General features: G+C 38.0%; 1 protein-coding gene across 3 annotated transcripts; it reads right to left on the bottom strand.

Annotated features, from left to right (window-relative positions):
• Positions 1 to 2,809: 2,809 nt before the first annotated feature.
• LOC133842518 (mitochondrial sodium/calcium exchanger protein-like) lies at positions 2,810 to 5,222 on the bottom strand. Of its 3 annotated transcripts, XM_062275635.1 has the most exons (9): positions 5,059 to 5,222; positions 4,782 to 5,002; positions 4,401 to 4,720; positions 4,269 to 4,343; positions 3,707 to 4,213; positions 3,513 to 3,652; positions 3,230 to 3,464; positions 2,999 to 3,171; positions 2,810 to 2,945 (listed from the first exon to the last, which is right to left on the bottom strand). In XM_062275635.1, exons 1-9 carry the CDS (start codon positions 5,098 to 5,100, stop codon positions 2,820 to 2,822), a joined length of 1,839 nt encoding a protein of 612 aa, XP_062131619.1. In that variant the 5' UTR covers positions 5,101 to 5,222; the 3' UTR covers positions 2,810 to 2,819. The 3 variants fall into 3 exon arrangements, with proteins under 3 accessions (XP_062131619.1, XP_062131621.1, XP_062131622.1); XM_062275637.1 differs by having other exon boundaries at positions 2,829 to 3,171; positions 5,059 to 5,220; XM_062275638.1 differs by lacking the exons at positions 2,810 to 2,945; positions 2,999 to 3,171 and having other exon boundaries at positions 3,243 to 3,406.
• Between the last annotated feature and the right edge of the window lie 18,205 nt (positions 5,223 to 23,427).

Genomic DNA, 23,427 nt, shown 5'->3' with positions numbered 1-23,427 from the left:
CCGCACACGCAATTATTCTGATCGTCATCATCAGCATCATCGTCATCGTCATCACCATTCTGTTTATCATCATCAGAATTTATTTGGACAGATTGCCAAAGAGAGAAAGTGGTGCAAGAGGAGTCAGGAGTCAAGAAGAGAGAGGAATAAAACTCATTACATAAACGTCGACAACAGACAAAAATCGCATTTGACAAATTATTATTACTCGTTTTATGCGATATTACAGCGACTGTTCCAATAAATGGCATTTCGATTTTATGTGCGGCTCTCTTCAAAAACGAAAAGCGAAAACCAGAAACCGAAACAATTTCCCAAAGACTCACAATGCCACCGCTTCCTCTCCCCCCAAAAAAAAGGGTACCCGAAAAATGTCAGTAATTGTTGCACTCGCAGTGTGAGTGCCAAATGTGTGAATGTGAATGCGAATACGAATACGAGATGTGAATACGACTCGAAATTATAATAAATGACAGCAGGGCGATGTTTGTGGTTCACAAAGTGAGCTGCAAAATGCTCAATTGGCGTAATGCGAACGGATTTCAGAACATTTTTGAATATGTCAAGTGCTGAGGTTATCGTTCTAATTGTTCAAAACCACATGACACTTGTCGAAATGTGCACTTGAACGTATAATTAATCTTCGGAATGTAACGAATGGCGGCCTTTGATACGACTGAATAATATGTGAAGAATTGAAGTGGCGGCTTTATTTATTTGAAACTTCAATATCGTATTAATAGGCATTAAAAGAATGAATTTCATTATTGTTACATAACTTTTAGCATCGATAAACTTTCGTTTATGTTAAATAAATAGTTTCTCTCGACTCTTAATCACTTCAATTAAATTTAAATGTTTTAAAAATATCCTCGTTTTAAAATGTATATAGAGGAGATGCCTTTGACAACCGGCTGGCAAAACAATTAAAACATTTTCAACATTTTTCAACGCAATTAATCAATTCTGCAGTCACTCGGCGGCGCCCTCACTCATCTCTTTACTTATTTTCCATGGTTATTACTGGATTTTTGCCTTTTACCACTGAATTTCAAGAGTAAAGCAATTACAAGCGGTTAAAACCACAGTGGCGGCAAATTGAACGCAAAAAAAAAAAAAAACCGAGAGAGAAAACAACAAAAATGAAAATATATTCTGAGCCTGAGTCTAAAGCTCAGGCACTGTAAACATAAGTATGCATTAAGCATATGTATTGTTTTTGTAATTGCTATTGTTTGGTTCTTTTTTTAAGCCCGAAACTACTTGCTGATGCTTGTAAATATTTAACAAAATACCTTATGTACATGATGAGAGGATACGAGATACGCACATAAGTATATAGTATATATCGTAAGCCTGGGCAACAGGCAAACCACAAACTGATGGACAGACAGATGAACAAGCAATAACAACAAACAGATTTTTATCATCATCAGCAGCAGCAACAGCAACAGCAGGTTGAAACAGATTGAACGACTGATGAGAGCTGAAAAGGGCTTATGGCCAGAGAGTCCATGAGATGTGTTATTTTTAATGCTATCATATCTGTTTTTAAATGGTTTTCATGTTTCCCAGAGACTCCGAGACTCGAGACTGAGAAAATGAATAAAAATACGGCAAAGTTGCAAATGAGAAACTTAATTAAATTTGAGCCAAGTGTAATTGTGGACTTGGGTTCATTTAAAGCAAGCAACAATAAAGAGCCACAGGCAAAGGCGGCTTAATACTGCTTGCAAGCAGTTCGAATTCACACAGCATCACACTGCTTTTGATACTGCTTGATAAAGCAAGTTTTAAACACAAACGGAAATTGTGTTTATCAAACTGAGGAATCTAATTAATAACGCATAATACAATTATGAAAAGCAATTACTTAAAATCAACCCGTTCGTCTATTTTATGACACCAACTAAGTGAAAAACTCTCCCCTTTCTCCTCTTTGCTTTATTTCGCTTGGTCCTTGCACCCGTTTTCAGTCAGCTCGGACATCCGGAAGCTTCCGAAAACACTTCCGAGTCCAAAAAAAAAGAAGAAATTGCCGTAAATCAACCGCAACACTTTAGACACTTCCTTCCGCAGCGCCTGCGACTGTGCCTGCGATTTTACTTGTTCCCTTCGCTCTCTTCTTGCCTTTGGCTTTCTCCTTTGCCTTTGACAGAAAGTCAAGTCGGGCAATATATATATATATAAGAGAAGGGAAAGGGAAAGGGGGAAATGCTGGAGAAACTGGCAAGCAAAGTAGAGAAGTAAAAACGGCAGGCATGTGATTTATTTTCTTATTAATTTCCGTTATTCACGCCGCACACAATTTCCGCTACGTGTTCCACTGAGGCTGACCAGAGACCACATCTCTCTCGCTCCCTTACATTCCTGCTCTCTCTGTCTCTCTTGGTTGATGCATAAAAAAGAAGACTGTGAATATATTGAATACATTATGGACACTCCTCGGGCATCGCTGCCTCGCCTAACAATCTAATTAATCAGCAATAATTCATAAAATTAGAGCTACACAGCGACAACAACAGCACCAGCAACAACAACTGAAGCTACAAAGGGGCTAAATGTGGAATGGAGGTGGAGGGGGCAGCTGCTTCATTTGCTTCACACATAAATTAAAACAGAAAAGTGCATAAATTAAAAAGCGCGTTGCGCATACGCCGCGTGCTTCGCTTGGTAAAAGTGCCAAGTGGGCGATGCTGGCTGGGCGTGGCAAGCAGCAAGTGGCGCCATTAATTGCATATTAATTTAGACAAATTTTTTGGCATTTTTATGCTCAAGGAGACAACAACAAGAGCAATAACATCCAAAAATAAGAGAAGTTAGTTATATATAATAATTCTTGTATTATTAATTCCTATCAGATTATTCACTTTTTGTACGTACAAAATTATTGAGGTGGAAAGTAAGGATCCTTGCCAAATCCGTGAATGAGTTTTGCCTCGATGCTAAAAGCGTAAAGTAGAAATATGAAAAGTAAGACCCAACAATAGATGCCAACCGAACGTCGACTATAGAAATTCAATGTCAAAGTCCACATCAATGTAGAGTACACCGTGATCATCATGAAGATGTAACAGTTGTCACCCAGCTCACCATACAAGAAATGTGCCGAGCCCTTCTGATGAGCTTTCTTATTAAAATACAATGGTACGCCCATACCAACAATAATGCCTAGAAAGTGCTTAGCAATATAACAATTAATTGCAATTGAATATGGTATTTGACTTACTGAAAAATGGACCTGCAAAGATGGCAGCGAATGCCATTTTTTCATAGCCTGCCATGGTCATCGTATAGATTGCCAACATGTCGAGTATGGCATTGATCAGGGCACCAAAAGTAATGTCCATTAAATTGCCGCTGAAATCAAAAACAACGCCCACAATTGTGGTTAGCACTTCGATCTCTGCGGCGCACACAAAGACAATGACAAACGAGCTGGCTGCATTCAAGCAGATGTAAATCTAGGAACAGGAAAATTAAATATATTCAAAGATTTCTGTGAGACTCACAAAATGATAGGACGGTGGAATATCCGTGCGAGTATCGAAGAAGATAAACACAGCCGCGGGCACTGTTGCAATCATGGAGTAACAAGCGTACTTCATGTTAAAGCTGAGGCGCCAAGTCAAATAGAGCTTGGAAAAGTTAGCTGCGATTGATAATAATGAAAAAGTATATAAAATTATATATCGGCAATACTCACAGGTAACTGCAGTGATGACAAAAAAGGGCGTGGTTACAATCTGCATGCAGTTCAAAAGCTTACTCCAACCGTGTTTGTAGAGTTCGTAATTCACCTCGGGCACAATCATTCTTGTGATGATGACCAACGGTGCTCGGGCAATTAAAATAATGCGATCGCATCTATTAAGCATTCCCCAGTTCTTGCCATAAATGGGATTGAATTTCTCAAAGAATTCGTTCCACAGAAACTGATTTTTTGTATTGTTTTTGTTGTGTAGCACAATTCGTGTCGATACATAATCGACATCGCCGCGTTCGAATTTCTTACCAGATGTTGAAAATATATTCGATGCTGATGATAGTCTCGATGATCTCTTGTGCAGCATAAAATGGGCGTCCTGTTTTCGTATGCTCATTACCTCATTGCTCTCTAGATCAATAAGAATTGCCATCTTCTTGCGTAATTTCTCGTTTCGAGCCGGTGAAATGGGCTGCTGCCTCAAGGCGGTAATTTCAGTGCGCAGTTCTGAAATAAGCAAAGCGATTAGTATTATTATTATCCACTCAACTGGACAACTCACTGCGAATAGTGCGACGCATCAGTATGAGATCGGTTACCTGTATAATCAGATAAATAATGTATACGATGAGCATAACTGCAAGGAAATTATTTAAAACTAATATGAATTAAAAACTTAAAGCTATCTCCTCACAGATGCATTCGATATTCGATACACTGTCTGTGATTATAAAACTCATCAATTCTACAGCCATCAGCAGGAAGAGCAAATCCCGCACAGTCGAATGGCCATCCATCTTAAAGGGTTTCAGAAAACACACCATGCCACCACACAACAGCACAATAACCAAACAATTACTAATGGTTCTAGTGTAAAGAGCCGACTGCGCACGAATCGGCAACAGATTGGAGATCATATCTGGAAAGGAATTGGCAAATGACAGAAGTGTTATGCCCGCCAGATACTCATTCATATGCATCTTCACTGAGAGTATTTTCATCACTGGCGTCAGACTAAAAAGAGAATTTAAATTAGTAGAAAAACATATTTGTTCATACAGTTTGTTGCACTTACTAAGTGCCAACTATTATGGCCGTGATCTGGACGTATATCAGCACACAACATATGAAGGCCAACATTACTAAAATCTCTATTGCCGGCGTATCAATCTTGAGTATACAGGACATAATATCAAAGTAATTCAGATATTGGACTATCGACTGACAATCTGACGCCTTTCTTACCATCATGCAACGCGTTTCGTATGGCAAATGTAGCACACTGAGGCAACTAAGCTGTGGCAATGAATACGATTAGAGAAGAACTTTGAATTTGCTTATATATTACCTACGTTTGCTGCATAGTATTCAAACTCATCGTCCAACACTGTCATTATTTTGTACTATATGTGGCCAATTTAATATCTGAACTGTAGTGTTGTAGAATGTGTTGCCTTTGTTGTGTAACAAGATTCTCAACAAATAATGAGACTTGTTAACAGCAAATGCAAATATCTGTTGTGAAACTAAAACGCAATGAACTGTAGATTATTTGTATATATTTTTTACTGTCTACGATTTATGATAAATTTATATTTATTAATAAATTTAGAATTTCTAAATTATAATTTAATAGCAACAATTCTTATTTTCTGATTAAATGGTTTTGTCTATGTTTAAAGTATGAGTTTTAAACGATTCGATTGACACTTTTCCAACCATCTTTCTTGTTTTGGCTTAATTGCGATACCTGAGCTTGGTTTAAACCCAGCAGCAGTAGCAGATGAGTTAGAGTTAGCGTTCTATCCATTGTGGAATCTCTTTTTATTGTATGGCAACCACAAATGCCAGGTCAACACCTTTTGTTGCTCTATCGACGTTCAATAAAATCAAATTGATTGAAGTTTCGCACGCTCTCACTTCGCCCCTGGACCCGCTGATGTCTGTCCCCATCCCTCGATCCCCTTTGCGTTGCCCTGCTAGCTGTGAACATCAATTACATTCATTGCCAAACAAATATTGTACAAAGGAATTATAAAAGCAGCCATGCGATTGTCGACAGACACACGGACTCCATCTCTCGCTCTCTACTCGAAACTGGAAACTGGCAACGTTTTGTTTTGGTCTGTCTAGTGAAGTTCTAAACCATAGACGAGTGAACGAGTTGCCAGTCAGCTTCTACTTCTCTTTCTCCGCTGCAGAATGTTGATTGAATGTGAAACTCCCTTTCCCGAACTTTTCTTTTGCTTTTCCAACATTTTGCGACTTGCCCTCAGCTGTTGTTTTTTTTGGCACTATACAGCGAGCGTCAAATAGAAAAATGCGCCGACATTTTGTAAACAAAGCGTATGATATTTGGGTGGAAGGGACGAGTCCTGCCTAATGCCTAAGCTCAAACACCTAACCCCATCTTTGTTATCCCCTTTTGGAAAGCACACAAAAAATGCAAAGCAAGCGATTTTTTTTTTAAACTCCCTAACCATAGGGTATTGCAACTTTGTGCCTACTGTAAATGGACCCGCTAGAGAGTCGCGGAGTACTCTTTAAAGAGTAACGAAACACTTTCGCAAGGATTGCAGGAGGATCGTGAAAAAAACCACGCAACAATAGCGGTATTCAAATATCGTGATACGATCACGCAACAATAACGGAATAATCGCGGGAATACAATATCGAAAGGATCATATAACAATTGCGGAGCAATCTCGTAACAATCGTGCAAAAATCGTGCAATCGCGGAAGAATTATGGAAAACTCGAGAAAGGGTTGCAGGAGAATCATAGAACAATTGCGAATAAATTGCGGAACAATCACGGAAAAGTCACGAATGACTTTCCTGGACGACTAGTGAAGGTTTTGTTTTAAATGTAGTACTATATACCAAATATAGTCTTCGGTAAATTTTAGTATTTTTAAGACATATTTCATTGTTATTGAAAATGGATGGCGGGTATCTCACAGTCGAGCACACTCGATGATAGCTTTCGTACTTGTTTATTTAGTATTTTATGTGATGTTTGAGCTTCAAGTACCAACGAGCAATACCTAAGCCAGAAAACCTAACCCCAACTCTGTTATCCCCTTTTGGATTGCAGACAAAAATGCAAAGCAAGCCAATTCTTGTTTTATTTTTTATTGTATCAGCCATATGCTAGTGTTGTCATCTTTTGTATGGGTTTTTTAATTTTTCGGCTGATTGCTTTATTACAGAGTGCTGTTCGTCGACTGCGGAATGTTTCAACTTCGGCTAGCAGTTTGAGGCTTTAATTGAAAACGAATAGACTACAGTTTATTTCAGTATATTAGAAACTTTTGTGAAATGCAAACGTGTTGTATAATTTAGTAATTATTCTTCAGTTAATTATTAGACAATTCCTCACTAAGTGAATGCGTTTAATCAGTTAAGCAAGTTTCGCAACTAATTTGAAAATGTTTGTTGGCATATTAAACGCTTTTACTGCTCAGCATGGAAATTAATTTGCGGTTCATAGATGTTCGGAGGCATTTGGCAGGCATCAAGTGAATGAAATTGCCTTTTGTCAAAATGCTGTGTCCATGTCTGTCTCAGCAGCTGTGGCAGAGTCAGTAAGCCAAGGCTACACCTTGTACTATATACATACTTGGATTATATAATAAATGCCACACACACACTCGCACACGCATACATACATACATTTACTCACTTGGCTTATTATTAATAGACCTGCACACATGAGGGAAGAAAGTTCGCTAAGCTTGGCACAAGCAAATTTTATGTATGCGCCACGAAAACTTGACTAATTACAAATTTAGCCACAGGTTAAATGTCGAATTACTCGTAAATCACTTCACGCAAACTGAAATGAGCTGAACACAGCACAAAAGAACGCGTGAGTCAGAGAAAGAGAGAGAGAGAGAGAGAGAGACGCTGCGTTAGAAAGAGAGAGCAGGTGACCCACACATGTGTGAAATTGTGCGGCAAATAAACAGGAACAGACGTAGCTCTATGAGATTAACAATCCAAGGAATTTTATCATCATCCTTCTCGAGTTTCTTCTATTTTATTTTGTTGTTTTTTTATTTGTTTTGCTTGGTGTTTTTGTTTTGCTTCGTGTTTTGCTCTTAATAAATAAAGCGCTCATTGTTGTTGCTGCTTTAAGCGAGCCCTAATAAAGCAAATCAATTGTATTTGTGCACAAGATTTATGCTCTCCTAAGCACAAAACCATAATATCTGCCATACTCTATCGACGACTCACTCCACAGTCCACAGTCCTCAGTCCGCTGCCATTTGTCCTTTGTTTCTTATCTTTGATCAAGTTGCCTCAATTAATATTTCAGATGAATCGCAACTAAATTCGATGTCAGCTAAATTAATATGACATTGATGAAAATACAATACTTGACTACCATTTAATTTATTCACATTAAGTTCGAATACGACAAAGATATTGTTTTATGGTATTTTGTTGATTTTAAGTAAGTAATAAATACTTAAGCTATACCCTTATTTATTATACAACAAAAATAAGTTCGTTACATAAATATTAACTTGGAGAAAATAAATATTAAATTGAGTGAAATTAAATTTGTGACAACAATTTGTTTGTTTTAATTCTACGCAAAATGAACTTAAAGAAAAAGACATCGAAAGCAAGTTTGTTATTTCCTTTAAATTAAATGTCTTGCAGGGCTTTTGCCCAGCACTTGATTAGCAAGTTGTCTTTTGAACAGCAGCTCAAGTCAAGTGATGACTACTGCTAATTGTTCATCTCCACTTGAAATTTGTTGTGACTTACCGAGTCAAAAATCAATTAAAAATGCCCTCAGAAGAATGCAACACTTAATTTGCAGCAAATATTTTTCATATTCTTGTGGCCTGTGGCGTTCATTTTGTATTTTGTGAGGCGTATGAAAATAAATTGTGCAAAAATCATTTCAGTCAACAATGGGCAAGGAGATAAAGAGAGAGGAGGAGATGTGATGCAACACAGAATGCATTATAAGATGGCAAACAAATGAAATGCATGCAAGTAGACAACAGAATCCTTACACTCCATTTCACAGCGTCAACATAATAAATCAACTTTCGCCTCCTCTACCTCTCCTTCACCTTTACTCTATCAGTCTGCAGAGTTTTGCAAGCATCGTGCGTTCAGACAAATAATTTCCTGTCTAATTTTCAGCATCTGAAACTGCCTTGTGCATTGTGCAACGGCAGCCATCAAGCGGGCTATAAGAATATTTTAAGTGCTTTCGCCTGAAAGTATGCAACAAAACCACACACACACACACACACTCATAAGCACACTTGCTCATCCTTCGCAGCTGCTTGTTATTAAAATGACGCCAGCTCGATTAATAATGCAGTTAGACATCTGTACACAAGGATATCAGAATGCAGCGTTATTCTTTTATGCTGCAGCTCTATGAATTTCGATGCCATGCTCGCCATCTGTTGTTAGTTTCTATTTTAATTTATTTTTATTGCTATTTCGCACCATGATATTTCAATTTTCAATCTATAAATCTGCCACTTATTGAACGCTAACACATTGATTTAAAACTTACCGTTTGGCTGGTGGAGAATGCGATTTAAATCGATAAATAAGTGAATATAAAATTATTTTAATATTAAAACTTTATTAGAACAAAATTGATTGTTTATTAGATATATATTGGCCACTTAATTCGTCGAGTAAGTGGATTGAAAATTTATTTCTCATTGCAATTGCAAAAGTTTACCAGCTTTTTTTGCCTAGTTATTCATGGGTTTTTTCCACAATTCCTTGATACCTTCTTCTAGCCACAAGAATTGCAGCAGGTCTTGAGCTTTGCTTTCAAATTTTGTCTGACAGCCTGTCAGTACGTTGCCTCTTTTCTCTCTTTCTATCTCTCTCTCTCTCTCGATTTCTCTTAGTGTGTGCATTTCTTTTTTGTTCGATTCCACTAACAAAGATTGAAAATGTCACGTAGGCTGACACTCGGAGATAACAATAAACATTTTACTATCACAGCAAATTTTCCATGCGAATAGAAAACGCTTGCAGAATGTCAGCCAAAGCTGAAGCTGAAGCTGAGGCTGAATCCAAAGCCAATGGCATTTGTGAATAGATGGAAAAAAAAGGCGCCTTAAAGTATGCAGCGAATGGGAATGCGAATGAGTATTGTGAATGCGGACGTTTATGGCATAAGAATAAGAATGAAAATATTCAATTTCATATGCATTCAGAGCGGCATTAAGTCGAAAAACGAATGCGAATTTCTACACATTCCGTTTTGCATATGGGGACACAGATAAACAACTAAAAACAAGTCCAACTTGCGTTCTAACTAAAAGTATGTTAGACTTTGAGATACTCTCGTTTATATAAGCTTTAATTTGTAGTTAGAAGCGAATGCATTGCAAGTTTTTTTTTTTAAGTTAAAGACATTTTCTAGTCGCATTTCATTAGGTCCAATATACTCTAGTGGTTCCATCTTTAAATATAGCAAGCAGCAGTAGCACTGCATAACAAAAGCGATACACAAAAGACAAAGACTAAACAATCTTGGCACTCTGATTTTGCCTTTTCCCATCGCTTTTCCCCTTCCTGCAGTTGCAATACATTTTGTCGGCTTGTGTTTTGCATAGGATGTCAAAGCATTTTCATTGCTAAGGCAGTTGCAAAGCCAAAAACGTTTTGCTGCGATTCTTTTTATTCAAAAATATAATAAAATGCTCTGTTTATGCAGCAAGTGGACACGTGGCAGCCACTTAAAAACAAATAAAACAGGAACAACCTACACGAGCTCTTGTCGATGAAACATGTGATTGCAATTGGGAGAAGCAGAGATACTCTTATAAAAATTGAAATAAATGTTTGTGAAATCTGATAATTTCAGTTGAATTGGAGTAAAGCTAAGTTTAATTCAATATTTTACTTTAAAGTTTAGTTTATAATTATTTTTTATTTTTATTTACAATTCATTTATAACTGGGTAAAAGATACATTTTTTGTGATGGCTATTGCGGATTCGATTTTAAATTATTTTTAATTTACAAAATGATTGTGTTAGAATAGTTACATTTTTAGAATGATTCATTAAGATTTCCAACAAATTCGTTGCTTTCTGTACATTTAAAGGTTCATATTTAATGTGCTTTTCATTTGTATAATCACATCATATTTTTAATCAAATTTAACATTTGATTGCTTTTAAGTCTTAGTTGGAATAATAGGAATATAATAATTTGATCATCAATTATGCAGAGATACCAAAGAAGACGATCCAAAAGTAAATGTACCTGCACTAAAAAGGTACAAAAATATTTTTAAATGAGAGCGAAAGCGCAGGAAAGAGCTAAAGGGGGGAGTGAGAGTGAGAGATGTATTGTAGAGCAGCATGGGTGCATAATTAATTAGTGCTGTCTGTGGTGGGCGTGGCTTCGGCTTCAGTTTGCAATTTGGTGTTGTTGGTGTTGCTGCTGTTGGTTATTAAATACAGAACACAAAAGCAACAAACTGAAAAATAAAAATGAAGAGTAAAAAAGGCGTTGCACATGCAAACACATTCATTCTATAGGATAGTACCGAGTTGTATTCTACCAAAGTCAGACTCACATGTGGGCAGCTTCGTTGCAGGTTCACTACTGAAATACTCCTGACTGACTGTGAAGCCTTTTTCAGTTAATTAAAAAGGCACTTTGCTGTCCGATTGCGGGTATGCGTGTGTAGTGTGTGTGTCGGTTTGTTGGCTGCTGTTTCATTATAAATGGTCAGCGGAAACAAAAACATGAAATATTCCCCATGTAGTGTGGGCACTTTTATGAGTATAAATCAAAAGCAGTCAGCGGTACGCCAAGGACTCGTAGTATTCAATTTAACTTACAGCATTTCGCATACAATTAATTAGCCATAAGAAGCAAGGGCTAAATTTCTAAGGGACTTGTCAGCACAGCGAACAAGACAGCCAACTTGAAGTAGTTCATTATCATTTATTTATTGAGTTCATTTGCTTATACAAATTTGTGTTTAATATTTTTAAAAAATTCTTAAATTAACACATAACGTAAATTATACAAATTTGTTAATTGTTCCTTTTTGAATTTGTAAATGTGATAGATAGAAATAAAATTGAAAGCTTTATTTAATCTTAGTTAGAATCTTAATTAGAATAAATAGTGAAAATCTCTTTATTTAATTCGTTAAAACTTCTTAAGTTCATACATAGAATAAATTATGAAAACTTCTTCATTGACTTATTTGAGAATAATTTTATGAAATTGTGGAACATAATTTAGTTACAATTGATTAGTTTCTCTGTTTTCTCCTCTTCCCCATCCTTTTCCCTCTATTGCCTGCCACATAATTTTGGGCTTAGTCAAAACCTTTAAAAAAAAGGCGAACATACACTTAGCTGGCCCAAGAGAAAATATTGTTGTCAAAGAGCTTTCATATTGGCTAAAAGCCGACAATTGACAGTCTACTTTGAGTCTACTTTCAGTTTGGCTAAGATGACAAAATGTATTTGATGTTGTCAGTGTTTGTTTGGGGCGCCCTCAATTCCCATTCGACTCCGAGTCGAGTCGAGTCGAGTCTCCAGACTGTCACATTTGCTTTGTTTATTTACACTTCGTGTGGGTGCGCACGGGTGACTAAAAATGGGGCGAAGGCGAAGGAGAGGGGAAAGGGAATGGAGAGTGGGGTCAGGGGTCACAAGGGGGGCGTTAGAGAACACAGAAATTTACATTTGCTTATGTGCCCGCTGTCGACTTTGCTTTGTTTATGTATTTTTTATTATGATTGATATTTTTTCTGTTTCTGCCTCGGCTTCAGCTTCTGCTGTTGCCTTTTCTTTCCTTTTCTAGCCTTGCTTGCCTCGTGTCCTGTTGAGTGGGTGTTTTTTCTCTCTCTCTTTTTTTTTGGCTTATGGAGTTTCATATTTATTGACAGCTGGCTAAAGGCGCATGTTGTTGACTTGTTTAGCATTTTTTATGAGCCGTTGACAGTGCCAACGTTTCACATTTGGCACAACTTTTCAGCTCCGTCTCTTTCTCTTTTGCTGGCTGTCTCTGTCTGTGAAGTGTCACATTTAATAATTCGGCTGTAAAATGATAAGTTTGCTTCTCCTGCCTCTCTACAAGGGTTTTAGCTGGTTTCCAGTTGCTGATTTGACGTAATCAGCCCTTTAAGCTTTAAACCGACTACAGGAGCTTTCTTCAGTTACCTTTAATTCTCCCTCACTTAAATTATTTTTTAGTTTATCAATTTAAATAAGTCTCTTGCTACGTTTTACAAACTCGTTAATGTTTTGTTTCTAATTCTTTTTTTTCTTTTCACTGGCTAATTTAAAGTCCAGCCTTGCTCTGTATATTTGTGGATGAGACACAACAAAAGAATATGAAACTTATTTAAATCGGAGCATCAGCAGTTCTTTTTTGGGGCCATGTGCACGACATGCAACTTGCCGCGTTGCATTGCCTCGTTCTCGTCCTCGACGTCGTCGTCGTGGCATCGTCAAGTGCCACTAGAAACAATGCAAATTTAATTAAAATTCCGAAAATCTGAAAACAATGCGCACGTTTTCATCATCAACATTATGCCCCGGCACGAGGCACAAGCCGAGTCTCTTCACCCACTCACCAGAGACAAGAATCCCTCTCTCTCCCTCTCCCTTTCCACCTTCTCGTTTTGCCACCCTCTCACACTATTCTCACTGGCTCTGACCGTGGACATAACTACGAGGATGGCCCCGCTACCAATGCAGCTGGGCAAGCACAATGCACAGTGGCTCCTCTCGTCTGGCAAGCGCGTCTCTTGCTCACCCCTTGCATGTAATTTTGGTATTTTCTTTATTTTCTCCACTGCCGAGGGTATATCAGCTAAGTGATAAGGTAGGAATACATAAGGATATGGAATAGTGCAATATGGTTATAAAAGTTTGTAAAGATATAGGCTTACTACGAAAGAAAATAAGTTGAAAAATGGACTAACAATTGAAGCAGATAAATCAAACAAAGTTAATGAAATAAATGAGGCAACTTGCAAAGTTAAAAAGACACAAAACAAAAGACAGGAAAAGTGTCAATTAAGAATGTGTAATTAAAAAAGTATTGATACTCAAAATAAACTAAACAAAAAATGTAAGTAAAAGAGCACATAAATATAAATTGTACTTATAACATAGATAAGAGTACTCGTATGACTATAAAAAAGACTTAATAAAAGTCGAAAGAAACAAACATTAAGCAACTCTATTGAATATTTCAGTTGACGAATTTTTTTATTCCTATTAAGGTATAATTATTCCCATATCCATAAATATTCCTTTTTGAAGAGTATTCACCCATCGACTTGTCAAAACATCGCCTCTTTTCTTTTGTTCCATTCTTTGTCGCCTTGCCGAAAAGCAAATGTAAAGTTTTTGGTTTCGACGCGAGGGATTTATAGTGCGATTATACTTTTGTGTATGCGACGAGTGTTTGCAACGTTGCTCTGAGTATAACGTGTTGTTCTTAGCCCTGTTATTGTTGTAGTTGTTTCTGCCGCTGCTTCTGCCTGTTGTTGTCCGCTCTGAAATTGCATTTTTATAAAGCTGAACAGCGCACTAGCCGCTGTCCCATCTACTTGTTCCCAGCTTCCCATAATAGAGTAGTTTTTAAATAAACAATGTGAATTCATCGCCTTCCTTCTGCTGTCAGCTGCTGCTGCTTCTGCTGTTGCTGCTGCTGTCATCTTCTCTGTCTCGCTCTCATAGTCAAGGGTCGCCTTCATGTTGACTACTGTCACTTGGCGTTTCGCTTTTATTTGCATGACCATCGCGGGAGCTGTGCGGTTTTATAGGTTCTTAGTTTTATTTCATATGCAATGGAGTTATTCTCCATTTACATTCCTTCGCTTTTAGTGGCTGCTGCCTTTGCACATCAGTTGCTCAGTTATTTAGATGCCATCAACACTTTTGCACACGACCATTTCGACAAGCCGAATGACGCCAGAGGGGCAAAGCTGTCGTCTGGTTTAAAATATAATCAATAATAATAGGAATAAATATGTGAGCACATAAACTGTAACTACTTAAGATCCGATAATCACTTCATATATTTTCTACTTTTCCTCATTCAAATTCCAACACTTTGCATAGTTCTCTTTAATAGTAACTGCCATCGTGATAAGCACTCTCTTGTATAATGACAATGAGACAAAGCAAACACTTTAACCTTCATTTCATTTCCTTTACGGCCAAAGAGGGATCTGTTGCTATTGCTATGGCCATTATGAAAACTACTTACTTTTCATTTTCACACTAATTATCTGGGCAGCAAGTGTTGACAATAAATTCACGCCTCTCTGTCTCGGACAGGCCTTAAACTCAACTCAACTCAGCTCAACTCGAGTCGAGTCGCAGCGAGGACAATTTGAGAGCATAAATTGGCACAGAGTAGCCAATGTTTGTTGTAGACTTTGTTGCTCTTATTGTCGTAGTTGTTTTTGTTGTTGTTGCTGTTGTGGCTCCTGTTACTGCTGCCTGGCAGAGCAATTCAAGGCTTTTGTTGAGCGCCCCGTGCGAAAAATGCGCAACATTCAAAGCGAAAAGCCGCAGCGAAGCGCACAATCCTCAGACCAGCTCTTTTTCTGCCCTGACACGCCCCCCTCCTATACGCCCCTCTCTCTGGGCAGCCCAATTGCCGCCCAAAAGCCGCAAAATTTCATTTGGAAAAGCCAAACGGCAAGTTGTCCTTGTTGCCTGAATGAGTTTGGCTTCATGAAGATGCAGACAAACGGACAAAACAGACAACACGCGACTTTCTCCTCTGCTTTCTCTGTCTTCTTTTTTCCCTCTCACTCTCTTTCAGTGCAGTTTTTAGTTGCCTCGTGGCAAACTTTGTCACTGAATGCGGATGAGAATGCGGTGACGGTGGCGGTGGCAACCAAAAATAACTTCATGTTGCCTTACTTTGACTTTGCTGTGAGCAGCAAGGACGCCGAGACTTTGTTGCGGTTGCATAAGTTACGCATACGCCACGTACGCCGACATCAATTAATTGAGCATTGATTGAGAAAATCAAATGGTTTAATTTTTACATAGCTAAGCTAAAAAATTAAATAACAATATCAATAAACCTAAATTTATTTATTATTCTAATGAGTTTATCTAATTAAAATATTATCTAACCTTATGATATGATTTTGGTCTGTAAAGGCTTTAACCTCATAAAAGTATTGCTTGGTTTTGTCATATGATATAATTTCTATTAAGAATTTAAAGTCAAACTATTAAAGTTTGTTGGCAGAAATCCTAAAAATAGTTTGAAATATGAAAGTTAGATTAGTTAACTATAAATAAATTGGTGTTTGGAAAATAGAATACAATAAGAACACGTTGATATTATTTAAGATTATATTACAAAATTACTTAATATTAATTCAATATTTTCTTTCTTACATTTTATGAAATAGCCTTAATGAAGATGGAGTATTTTAAGTAGATTAATGCTAATCACTTTCATATGGAGAAACATATCCAGGATTTGATTTATGAAGTGTCAAAACTGTGAATAGAAAAATGATTCATGTTCAAGGCCTAAAATGCTATACGACAGGTGTATGCTTAGTCACTTTGCCAACACTTTTTTATTCCTCAGTCAATTGTAGATCTTCCCCTTTTCTTTGTTGCAGAAAAGTGTAATCAAAGTGGTCGCATCAGCTGCTGCCGGAAGTGGAAACAATCTCAACTCACTCTCTTAATGCTCGGCTTCGTTTTGTGCCCATCATTTAGCCCCTTGAGAAGTACAAAGCTCTCTTCGCAACACTGTGTGTGTTGAATTGACAGTGAGCGCTCGCGTTGCAAAAGTTAAGTTTGCCAATTTTTAAGACGTTGCGTATACGCGATGTACGCCAGTCAGGCAGCAGGCAGGCAGTCAGGAACCCCTTTCCATCTAGCTCAAGTTGTCAGCTGGGCGCTTTGCATATGCTACTTGGCTTGGTGTTTTAGTTGATTTCCACGAGTTTACCACCGTCCCCGTGGAGAAAGTGAAAAACAATGTAATAGAATTTTCATAAAGTTTACTGCATACTTTTTGGCGCTCTGCGCTTTCGACAAGTGCAAAACGCTCTTTATCTATAAGGATTTACCGTGGAAGCCGCTGTTCCGCCAAAAATAAAAAAACAACAAAAAACGAACAAAACTTTTTGCGTGTTTTTGTTGCATGCTGCGATGGGTCAGAGGAGGAGGAGCAATGGAGAGGAGGAGGCTAGGGGCAGTTGGGATCGCTGCTTGGCGTAAAATCCACTTAAGCTGCCTGCAGATTTTGGGCGCGTTTTTTGCTTTTTGTTTTATATTTCTGGTTTTTTGTTAGTTTCTTTTTTTTTGTCTTTTTTATTCGTCGTTTTCGTTTTCGTTTTTATGTGCTGTCAGTTGAGAAGGGGTTGAGGTGAGAAGGCGTTGCATTATTTCAAGTTTGGCGCAAAGTATTTAAACCATAAAAATGCGCTACGAATCCTTCTTCTTGTGATGCTACTACTCTTCTGTCTTCGGCCAATGGGAAATGTCTTTCACGGTTTGGCCGTAAAGTTTTTTCTCGAGCATTTAGCTAGAGATTTATTGGCTGTTACTGCAACCGCTAACCACCTTCCAAGTGCTGTTTGTCTCCCTATCTCTCCCTTTTATCCACTTTATCACCGCAAACACGTAACGAAGTGCGTTCTGTGAAACTGAAGCTGCATCAACATAATGATATGGATGATTCAGTTTTCATTCAGTTGTTGTCACCGCAACGCGCTGCGTTTTCTCTCTCATTGTATTACCGAAACTAAAGTACGGCAACGGGAAATGTTAAAGGAGAGGCAGGAGAGCGGGAGACCTGTCGAACAAAAACTCTATGGTCGTACCATAAAAGCGACTATTACATTGATTTACATGCGCACGTTCATGGCGAGCAGCTTACTGTCTATAAGTCCGACTAGCTTCCCTTTCCCTTTCCCCTTCTCCTTACTCTCTCTCTCTCTCTCTCTTCACGCGATGGCACTGATATTTTCTGATATTTTATAGTGCATAGTAAAAATGCTGCATTTGGCATTTTTATTAGCTGCTCAGATGAGCACAAACGAGCTCTGTGGCTTCGACCCCAACTCCAACTCCAAATGCAATGGCAACGGCTTCGGCTTCAGTTTTATTAGCAGCTCTTAAAAATTTCAAACGGTTTCATTGCCCTCTGAGCTTGAGAATTGGAAATTTTGAAGTTGAAGCAATTCGATAATATCTTTTCTGCGGATTTACTTGCTCGTCCATAAAAAAGCTAACGTCATAATAAAAAAATATGCACAAGCAACTGCAATTCCCTCTTCGACAAATTGCCGAGCTTTAAGCGACTTTGAAGAGCTTTCAAGTAGCTTTTACTTAATTTCATGTATTCGCCGTCCATTGCTAATTGTTCTCAGACTCGTAATAAGTCCCATCCACGGCAGCTGCTGTTGTCATAACTTTTACTCTTTTTACTGTTCGCTTTTTTCGTAGATTGAGTGAATACTCAACAGCGAGTGCTGGCAAAGCCTAGACAATGGCATATGGTAGTTGGATGGGCCTCGCTTGTAATTTTTTTTTGGTCCCTTTTCGGCAGCTGCATTTCGCGGCATCCTTTGAAGTGAGTTTTGCAGCTTTGAGCAACGTTTTCAACTGTCAATTAAACTGCACTCTCGCCAGGGACAAGCCGATGATGTTGGACGGAGAATGGGGAATGGACCCAACGCTAAGCATGGTATTTAGAGAGACCCAGAAAGAGAGAGAGAGTGAGTGAGTGAAAGCGGAAGAGAAGTGAAGAGCTGCACCCGAGGGGCTTCGAATCGGGTCGTCATTCAGCGCAGGTGTAGCGGAAAATTGTGTCCTTACACACAGCATCTGACTGACCTTTTTCCAATTTTTTTTTTGGTTTTTTTGGCTCGTGCCTCTTTTTTTGCACAACAAAAATTTCTTTTCAATTTTGTTGGATTTTTGGTAGTTGTTTTTCTATTTTTTTGAGAGGGAAATCGCCTTTTGGGCATTCGAGAATTGTAATTAGTGTGAGGATGAAGCTCAAGCTGAGACTGAGTCAGAGGATTTGAGTCGATGCTGTTTGTGCTCCTATTTGGGAATTGTTTCCAACTGGAGATTTGCTTTGTGCAAATCGTTGTTCTTGTAAATAACAAAAAAAAAAAAAAAAAAATGAAAACGAAAGAGTTGAGTTGAGTTGAGTTGAGTGCCAATCGGCTGGCAACAAACATAATTGAATTTGATTTCGTATTGAAAGACAAGCAGAGATTTTTGGCTAGGCTCAAGTGTGATTTACTTAGTCTTTTTGGGGTCTTTCCATATTTGAAAGCCTGCAGCTAAAGCTGAAATGAATTCGGTATTTTTTTTAGTAAATTGAAAACGAAAAATGAAAATGTTGAAGAAAATCAAAGCAGTTGCTGCCAATCATAAATACATTAGGCGGATTGGCAGCCTACAGAAGAGGCTATTAATTTCATTGATCCCAGCTTTTTGAGTAAACTTTAATATTTATGAAGTATGAAGAGATATTTGGTGGATTTTAAATCAGAACAATTTGAAAAGACTTAATTTGCAAAAATACTTTTTAATTGATAAAAATTGTATTTTTGTTACTCAGATTTGATCTAAAAAATACCTCTTCTTCAATACTTTTATGTACTGAGTTTATTTATAACTGCAACTGCCTTGTCTCTATTTTGATTTGAAGGACATTCCAATAGACTTTCCCTTAGCGACTCTAACTTTTCGGATGCTGGCACTTTTGGGGTTTTATCAATCAAAGAAGTCTCATTAAAATTTCAGTATGTTTTTGCAGCTTTCGATGACATTTAGGCAAAGCAGCTGAACTTTTGGCTGTGACTGTCTAACGCTTGATTTATTATTTATTAGTTGTGATCCCAGTAAAAGCAAAAGCAGCAGCTGAAAAAAAATGAGAAACAAAATGAAGCAGACGACATGTCGTCGGAGTCCATGTTGACCTCGTTGAGGGTCAGCCCACAAGACAATCCATCAATTATGCAGCGACGGTGACTAAAACAAATCAGATTCCAGAAATGCAAATGGAAAATTGGGTCATTTGACAACTGACAGTCGGCTGCCAGCGAGCGAAATCGGCAAAACTAATTGGATCATTGAAAAATAGTTGATGACAACAAAAAATTGGGCAACAGTTTTTTTTGGCAACTCGAATCTGCTTTAAGGCAGCTTTCCCATTCCCCTCGCCTAATTGACGGGTTTTCAAATTAATTTTTTTTTTCGGTGTTTTTTGGTCTTTCCCTTTGCGGTCTTCAATGAGCCAGAAAAACTGCGCCGCATATCATTTAAATGGGGGCAAAAGGTCTCCTTTGAGGGTGTCCATAAAGGAAGCATTTGTGCCGTTTGCTGTGGTTAGAAGGGGGCGCGGCAAGGGGGCGTGGCGTACGTGCGTCGCATTGCGAATGGTGTGAAAAATGAAACAGCAATGGCAACAGAAAACCGTTACACGCAGCGGCTGTCGCTGACAGCTGGCATAATGAAACTGAAACGCGTGAAATGAAACGGAAAAATAAATGTTGCTCAAGTGTAAAGCGGTTTGTTTTCACTCTGACGACAGCAGGGAACAGCTCAGAGAGGGCGAGGAGGGAAGAGGAGAATGGAGATGAAGGAAGCTGTCCGTGACAAAGGCTTTTACTTTTGATGCCTTCTTTTGTGGCGCACGTTGTTTAGACTTGTTTGGCTTCGACTCAGAGAAGAACACAATGACCATTTGACCTTGTGCCGCTTTTTGATTTTCACAATTAAATAAAAGAAATAAAGAAATGCCTACACATTGCGCTTATTGTTATTCGCATTATTATTGTTATTATTGTATATTTGGCAATTCAATGCTTGTCGCCAAGTTTTGTAGTGTTTCTGACTTTGACTTTGACTTTGAGCAGGGCACAACAGAGCTTCTTCATAATTCAATTGATTGTTAACAAGAATTTCGGTGATTAAATATTGAGTTGGGACACTTTTTTGGCATAATTAAATATTTAGTCAATGAAGCACACAGTTTTGAAATCATCAAAAGACAGTTAAATGGATTCCTTCGATAATAAATGGAATTTATTCTTTATGTCATTTATAACCTAACCTAACCTATTTTATATTGAAATTATTAGAATTACTAACATTATGAAAATAAAATCAAAACGTAATTATATGAGTTCTCTAATAAATACAATTTATTCTTCATTTCATTTATAATCTAACCTAACTTATTTTATATTGAAATTATTTAAATTTAAGGTGCATCAATCTTTTTTGATTTCAGAAATATGTGTCATGAGATGAAAGACAAAATATAAATACTCCACATAAGCGGAATTATAATAACTGATATGTTACTGAAGACTTAACATAGATATTTTTAAGCTACCTTTTTATTCTTTAAATTCAATGGAATCGAAGTTCAAAAGGTATTAATTTATTTAAAAGGACAACTCAATAATGGGGATAATATATATCTTGTTATTAAATCGTATTTGTATTAATATTCTTCAGTTTCTCATTCCAAAAGTTTTACAATATTAAAACAAAACTTATTTATTAATATGAAATACTTTCATATGTCAAAAATCGACAAAAGTTGCTAAGCAGCGCTTGAAAAATTCGCAGGGAATAGTTGAGTTTCCTTTGAAGATTTGTGTGTCGCAGTTTTAACTACCTTTTGATACTGCACTTTTCCGCTTATCCAGCACTCGTTAAGCAGCTTCTACTGTCCCTTCCTCACCTCTCCCTCTCTTTTAGTCTTTTTATCTGACGATGTTTACGACTTTTAATGCATCCCTGACAATCTTCTCACAAAGCACCAACCGTATTAGCAATACTTTTATGCATTTCTCATACTCTCTCTCTCTCTCTCTCTCTCTCGGTCTCAGTCTCTGTTGAACACTTCATAAGTATTTATAAGCTTGTCTTCTTTGGCTGTTGTCGCTTTGTGGCATCAGAGGAAAAGAGAGAGTCGAGCTGCTGCATTAAAACACGTTCCATTTTAATGCAGCAAAAGGCAAAAGCATAAAATGCCAAAGCGCAGTGCTTATAAGTAGTAAAAATATATCCTGCACCCTCTCCCACAAACACACATTTTCTCTCGCTTATTGCTGCAGCCGTCTGCCTTCTCTTTTTCTCTGTCACTGTCTCTCTTTCTCTGTGAAGCGGCAGCAAATTTTATGCTTTGACGAAAGTTTTGCTTAATGACAGAAACATCCGTCAGATGTGTACACACACACACACATTCTCGTATATAACGTACACTTATGAGAACGTTGCTTAAATAAATTAACAAAGTTGCCTTGGCTGTTGGCTCTTTGCCTATAACACGAAAGTTGAAATTTTTTTTTTTTTTTTGAGGACTTTGCTTTTATTTATTGAATCTTCTCTAGATTTTGAGACTAACAATAAGTTTACGAATCTTAACATTAAAATTTAGCTAACAGTGTGTTAAAACTGCATTCTGGTTGCGCGTCCCTCAGGTCGGTCGCTGGGTAGGTAAGTCATTACGACGAAGACGTGATTGGTTGCTCAACCTTGTTAGACCTCTCGCCAGGTGGTTAGGGTGCAACAGTAGCTTGGTAAAGTACTTTTCCTTCTGTTCTGCGATCACTTCTTTGACTGGTAGGATGTTTAAGTCGCGTTGTATGTTTTCGTTGCGAACGTACCACGGTGCCCCGGTGATGGTTCTCAAGATCTTCGACTGAGCTCGCTGGACTATGTCAATATTACTATTGCTGGCACTCCCCCATAATTGGGAGCCGTACATCCATATAGGTTTTAGTACCGAGTTATACAGCAGGACTTTATATTCAAGGCTAAGGGGAGACCGAGCGTTGATAAGCCAATGAAGGCTGCTGGCTTTTAGCTTTAGGTGTGTTCTTTTGGCTTCAATGTGCCGGCGCCATGTGAGTCTTCTGTCGAGGTGTACTCCTAGATATGTCACTTCGTTTGCTTGCGGGAGTGGAGTGTTGTTTAACGTTAGCGGCGGGCAGTTTTGTCTGTTCAGGGTGAATGTAACGTGCTTGCATTTTTGTTCGTTCACTCTAATTCGCCAATCTGATAGCCATTTTTCAACATCGACCATATGAAGAGCTAGCTGCGCAGTTGCTTGCCTCGGGCATTTTGAGCGGCTAAGAATAGCTGTATCATCAGCAAACGTAGATGTTGTTATTCGTGTGCTTGTCGGGATGTCTGCTGTGTAGAGGACGTATAGTGTTGGCCCTAGCACACTACCTTGAGGAACTCCAGCTCCAACAGTGAAAACATCAGATATAGCAGAGTTGCATCTCACAACAAATTTTCTGTCGTAAAGGTAAGACTCTAAAAGCTTATGGGTGTTGCTGGGGAGCATTGTCTTGATCTTGTACATTAGACCTTCTAGCCAGACTCTGTCAAATGCTTGAGAGACATCTAAAAATATGGCAGTACAGTACTCTCGTTTTTCAAACGCGTTCCGAATTTCTGATGTTATCCGGTTGACCTGCTCAATTGTTCCGTGCTTTTCACGAAACCCAAATTGATGTGACGGGATTCCTTCCTGGAGTCTTAGGTACGTGTTTATCCGAATCAAAACGCATTTTTCAAAGAGTTTAGATAAGCATGAAAGTAGGCTTATAGGTCTATACGACGTGGGGACTGTGTGGTCTTTTCCCGGCTTTGCTATCATTATTATAATTGACTTCTTCCATCTCATTGGATAGTAGCCAAGTTTTGCGATGG

The sequence above is a fragment of the Drosophila sulfurigaster genome, chromosome 3 (assembly GCF_023558435.1).
Source record: "Drosophila sulfurigaster albostrigata strain 15112-1811.04 chromosome 3, ASM2355843v2, whole genome shotgun sequence".
Taxonomy (NCBI): Eukaryota; Metazoa; Arthropoda; class Insecta; order Diptera; family Drosophilidae; genus Drosophila; species Drosophila sulfurigaster.
This window is presented reverse-complemented; position numbering and strand designations above follow the sequence as displayed.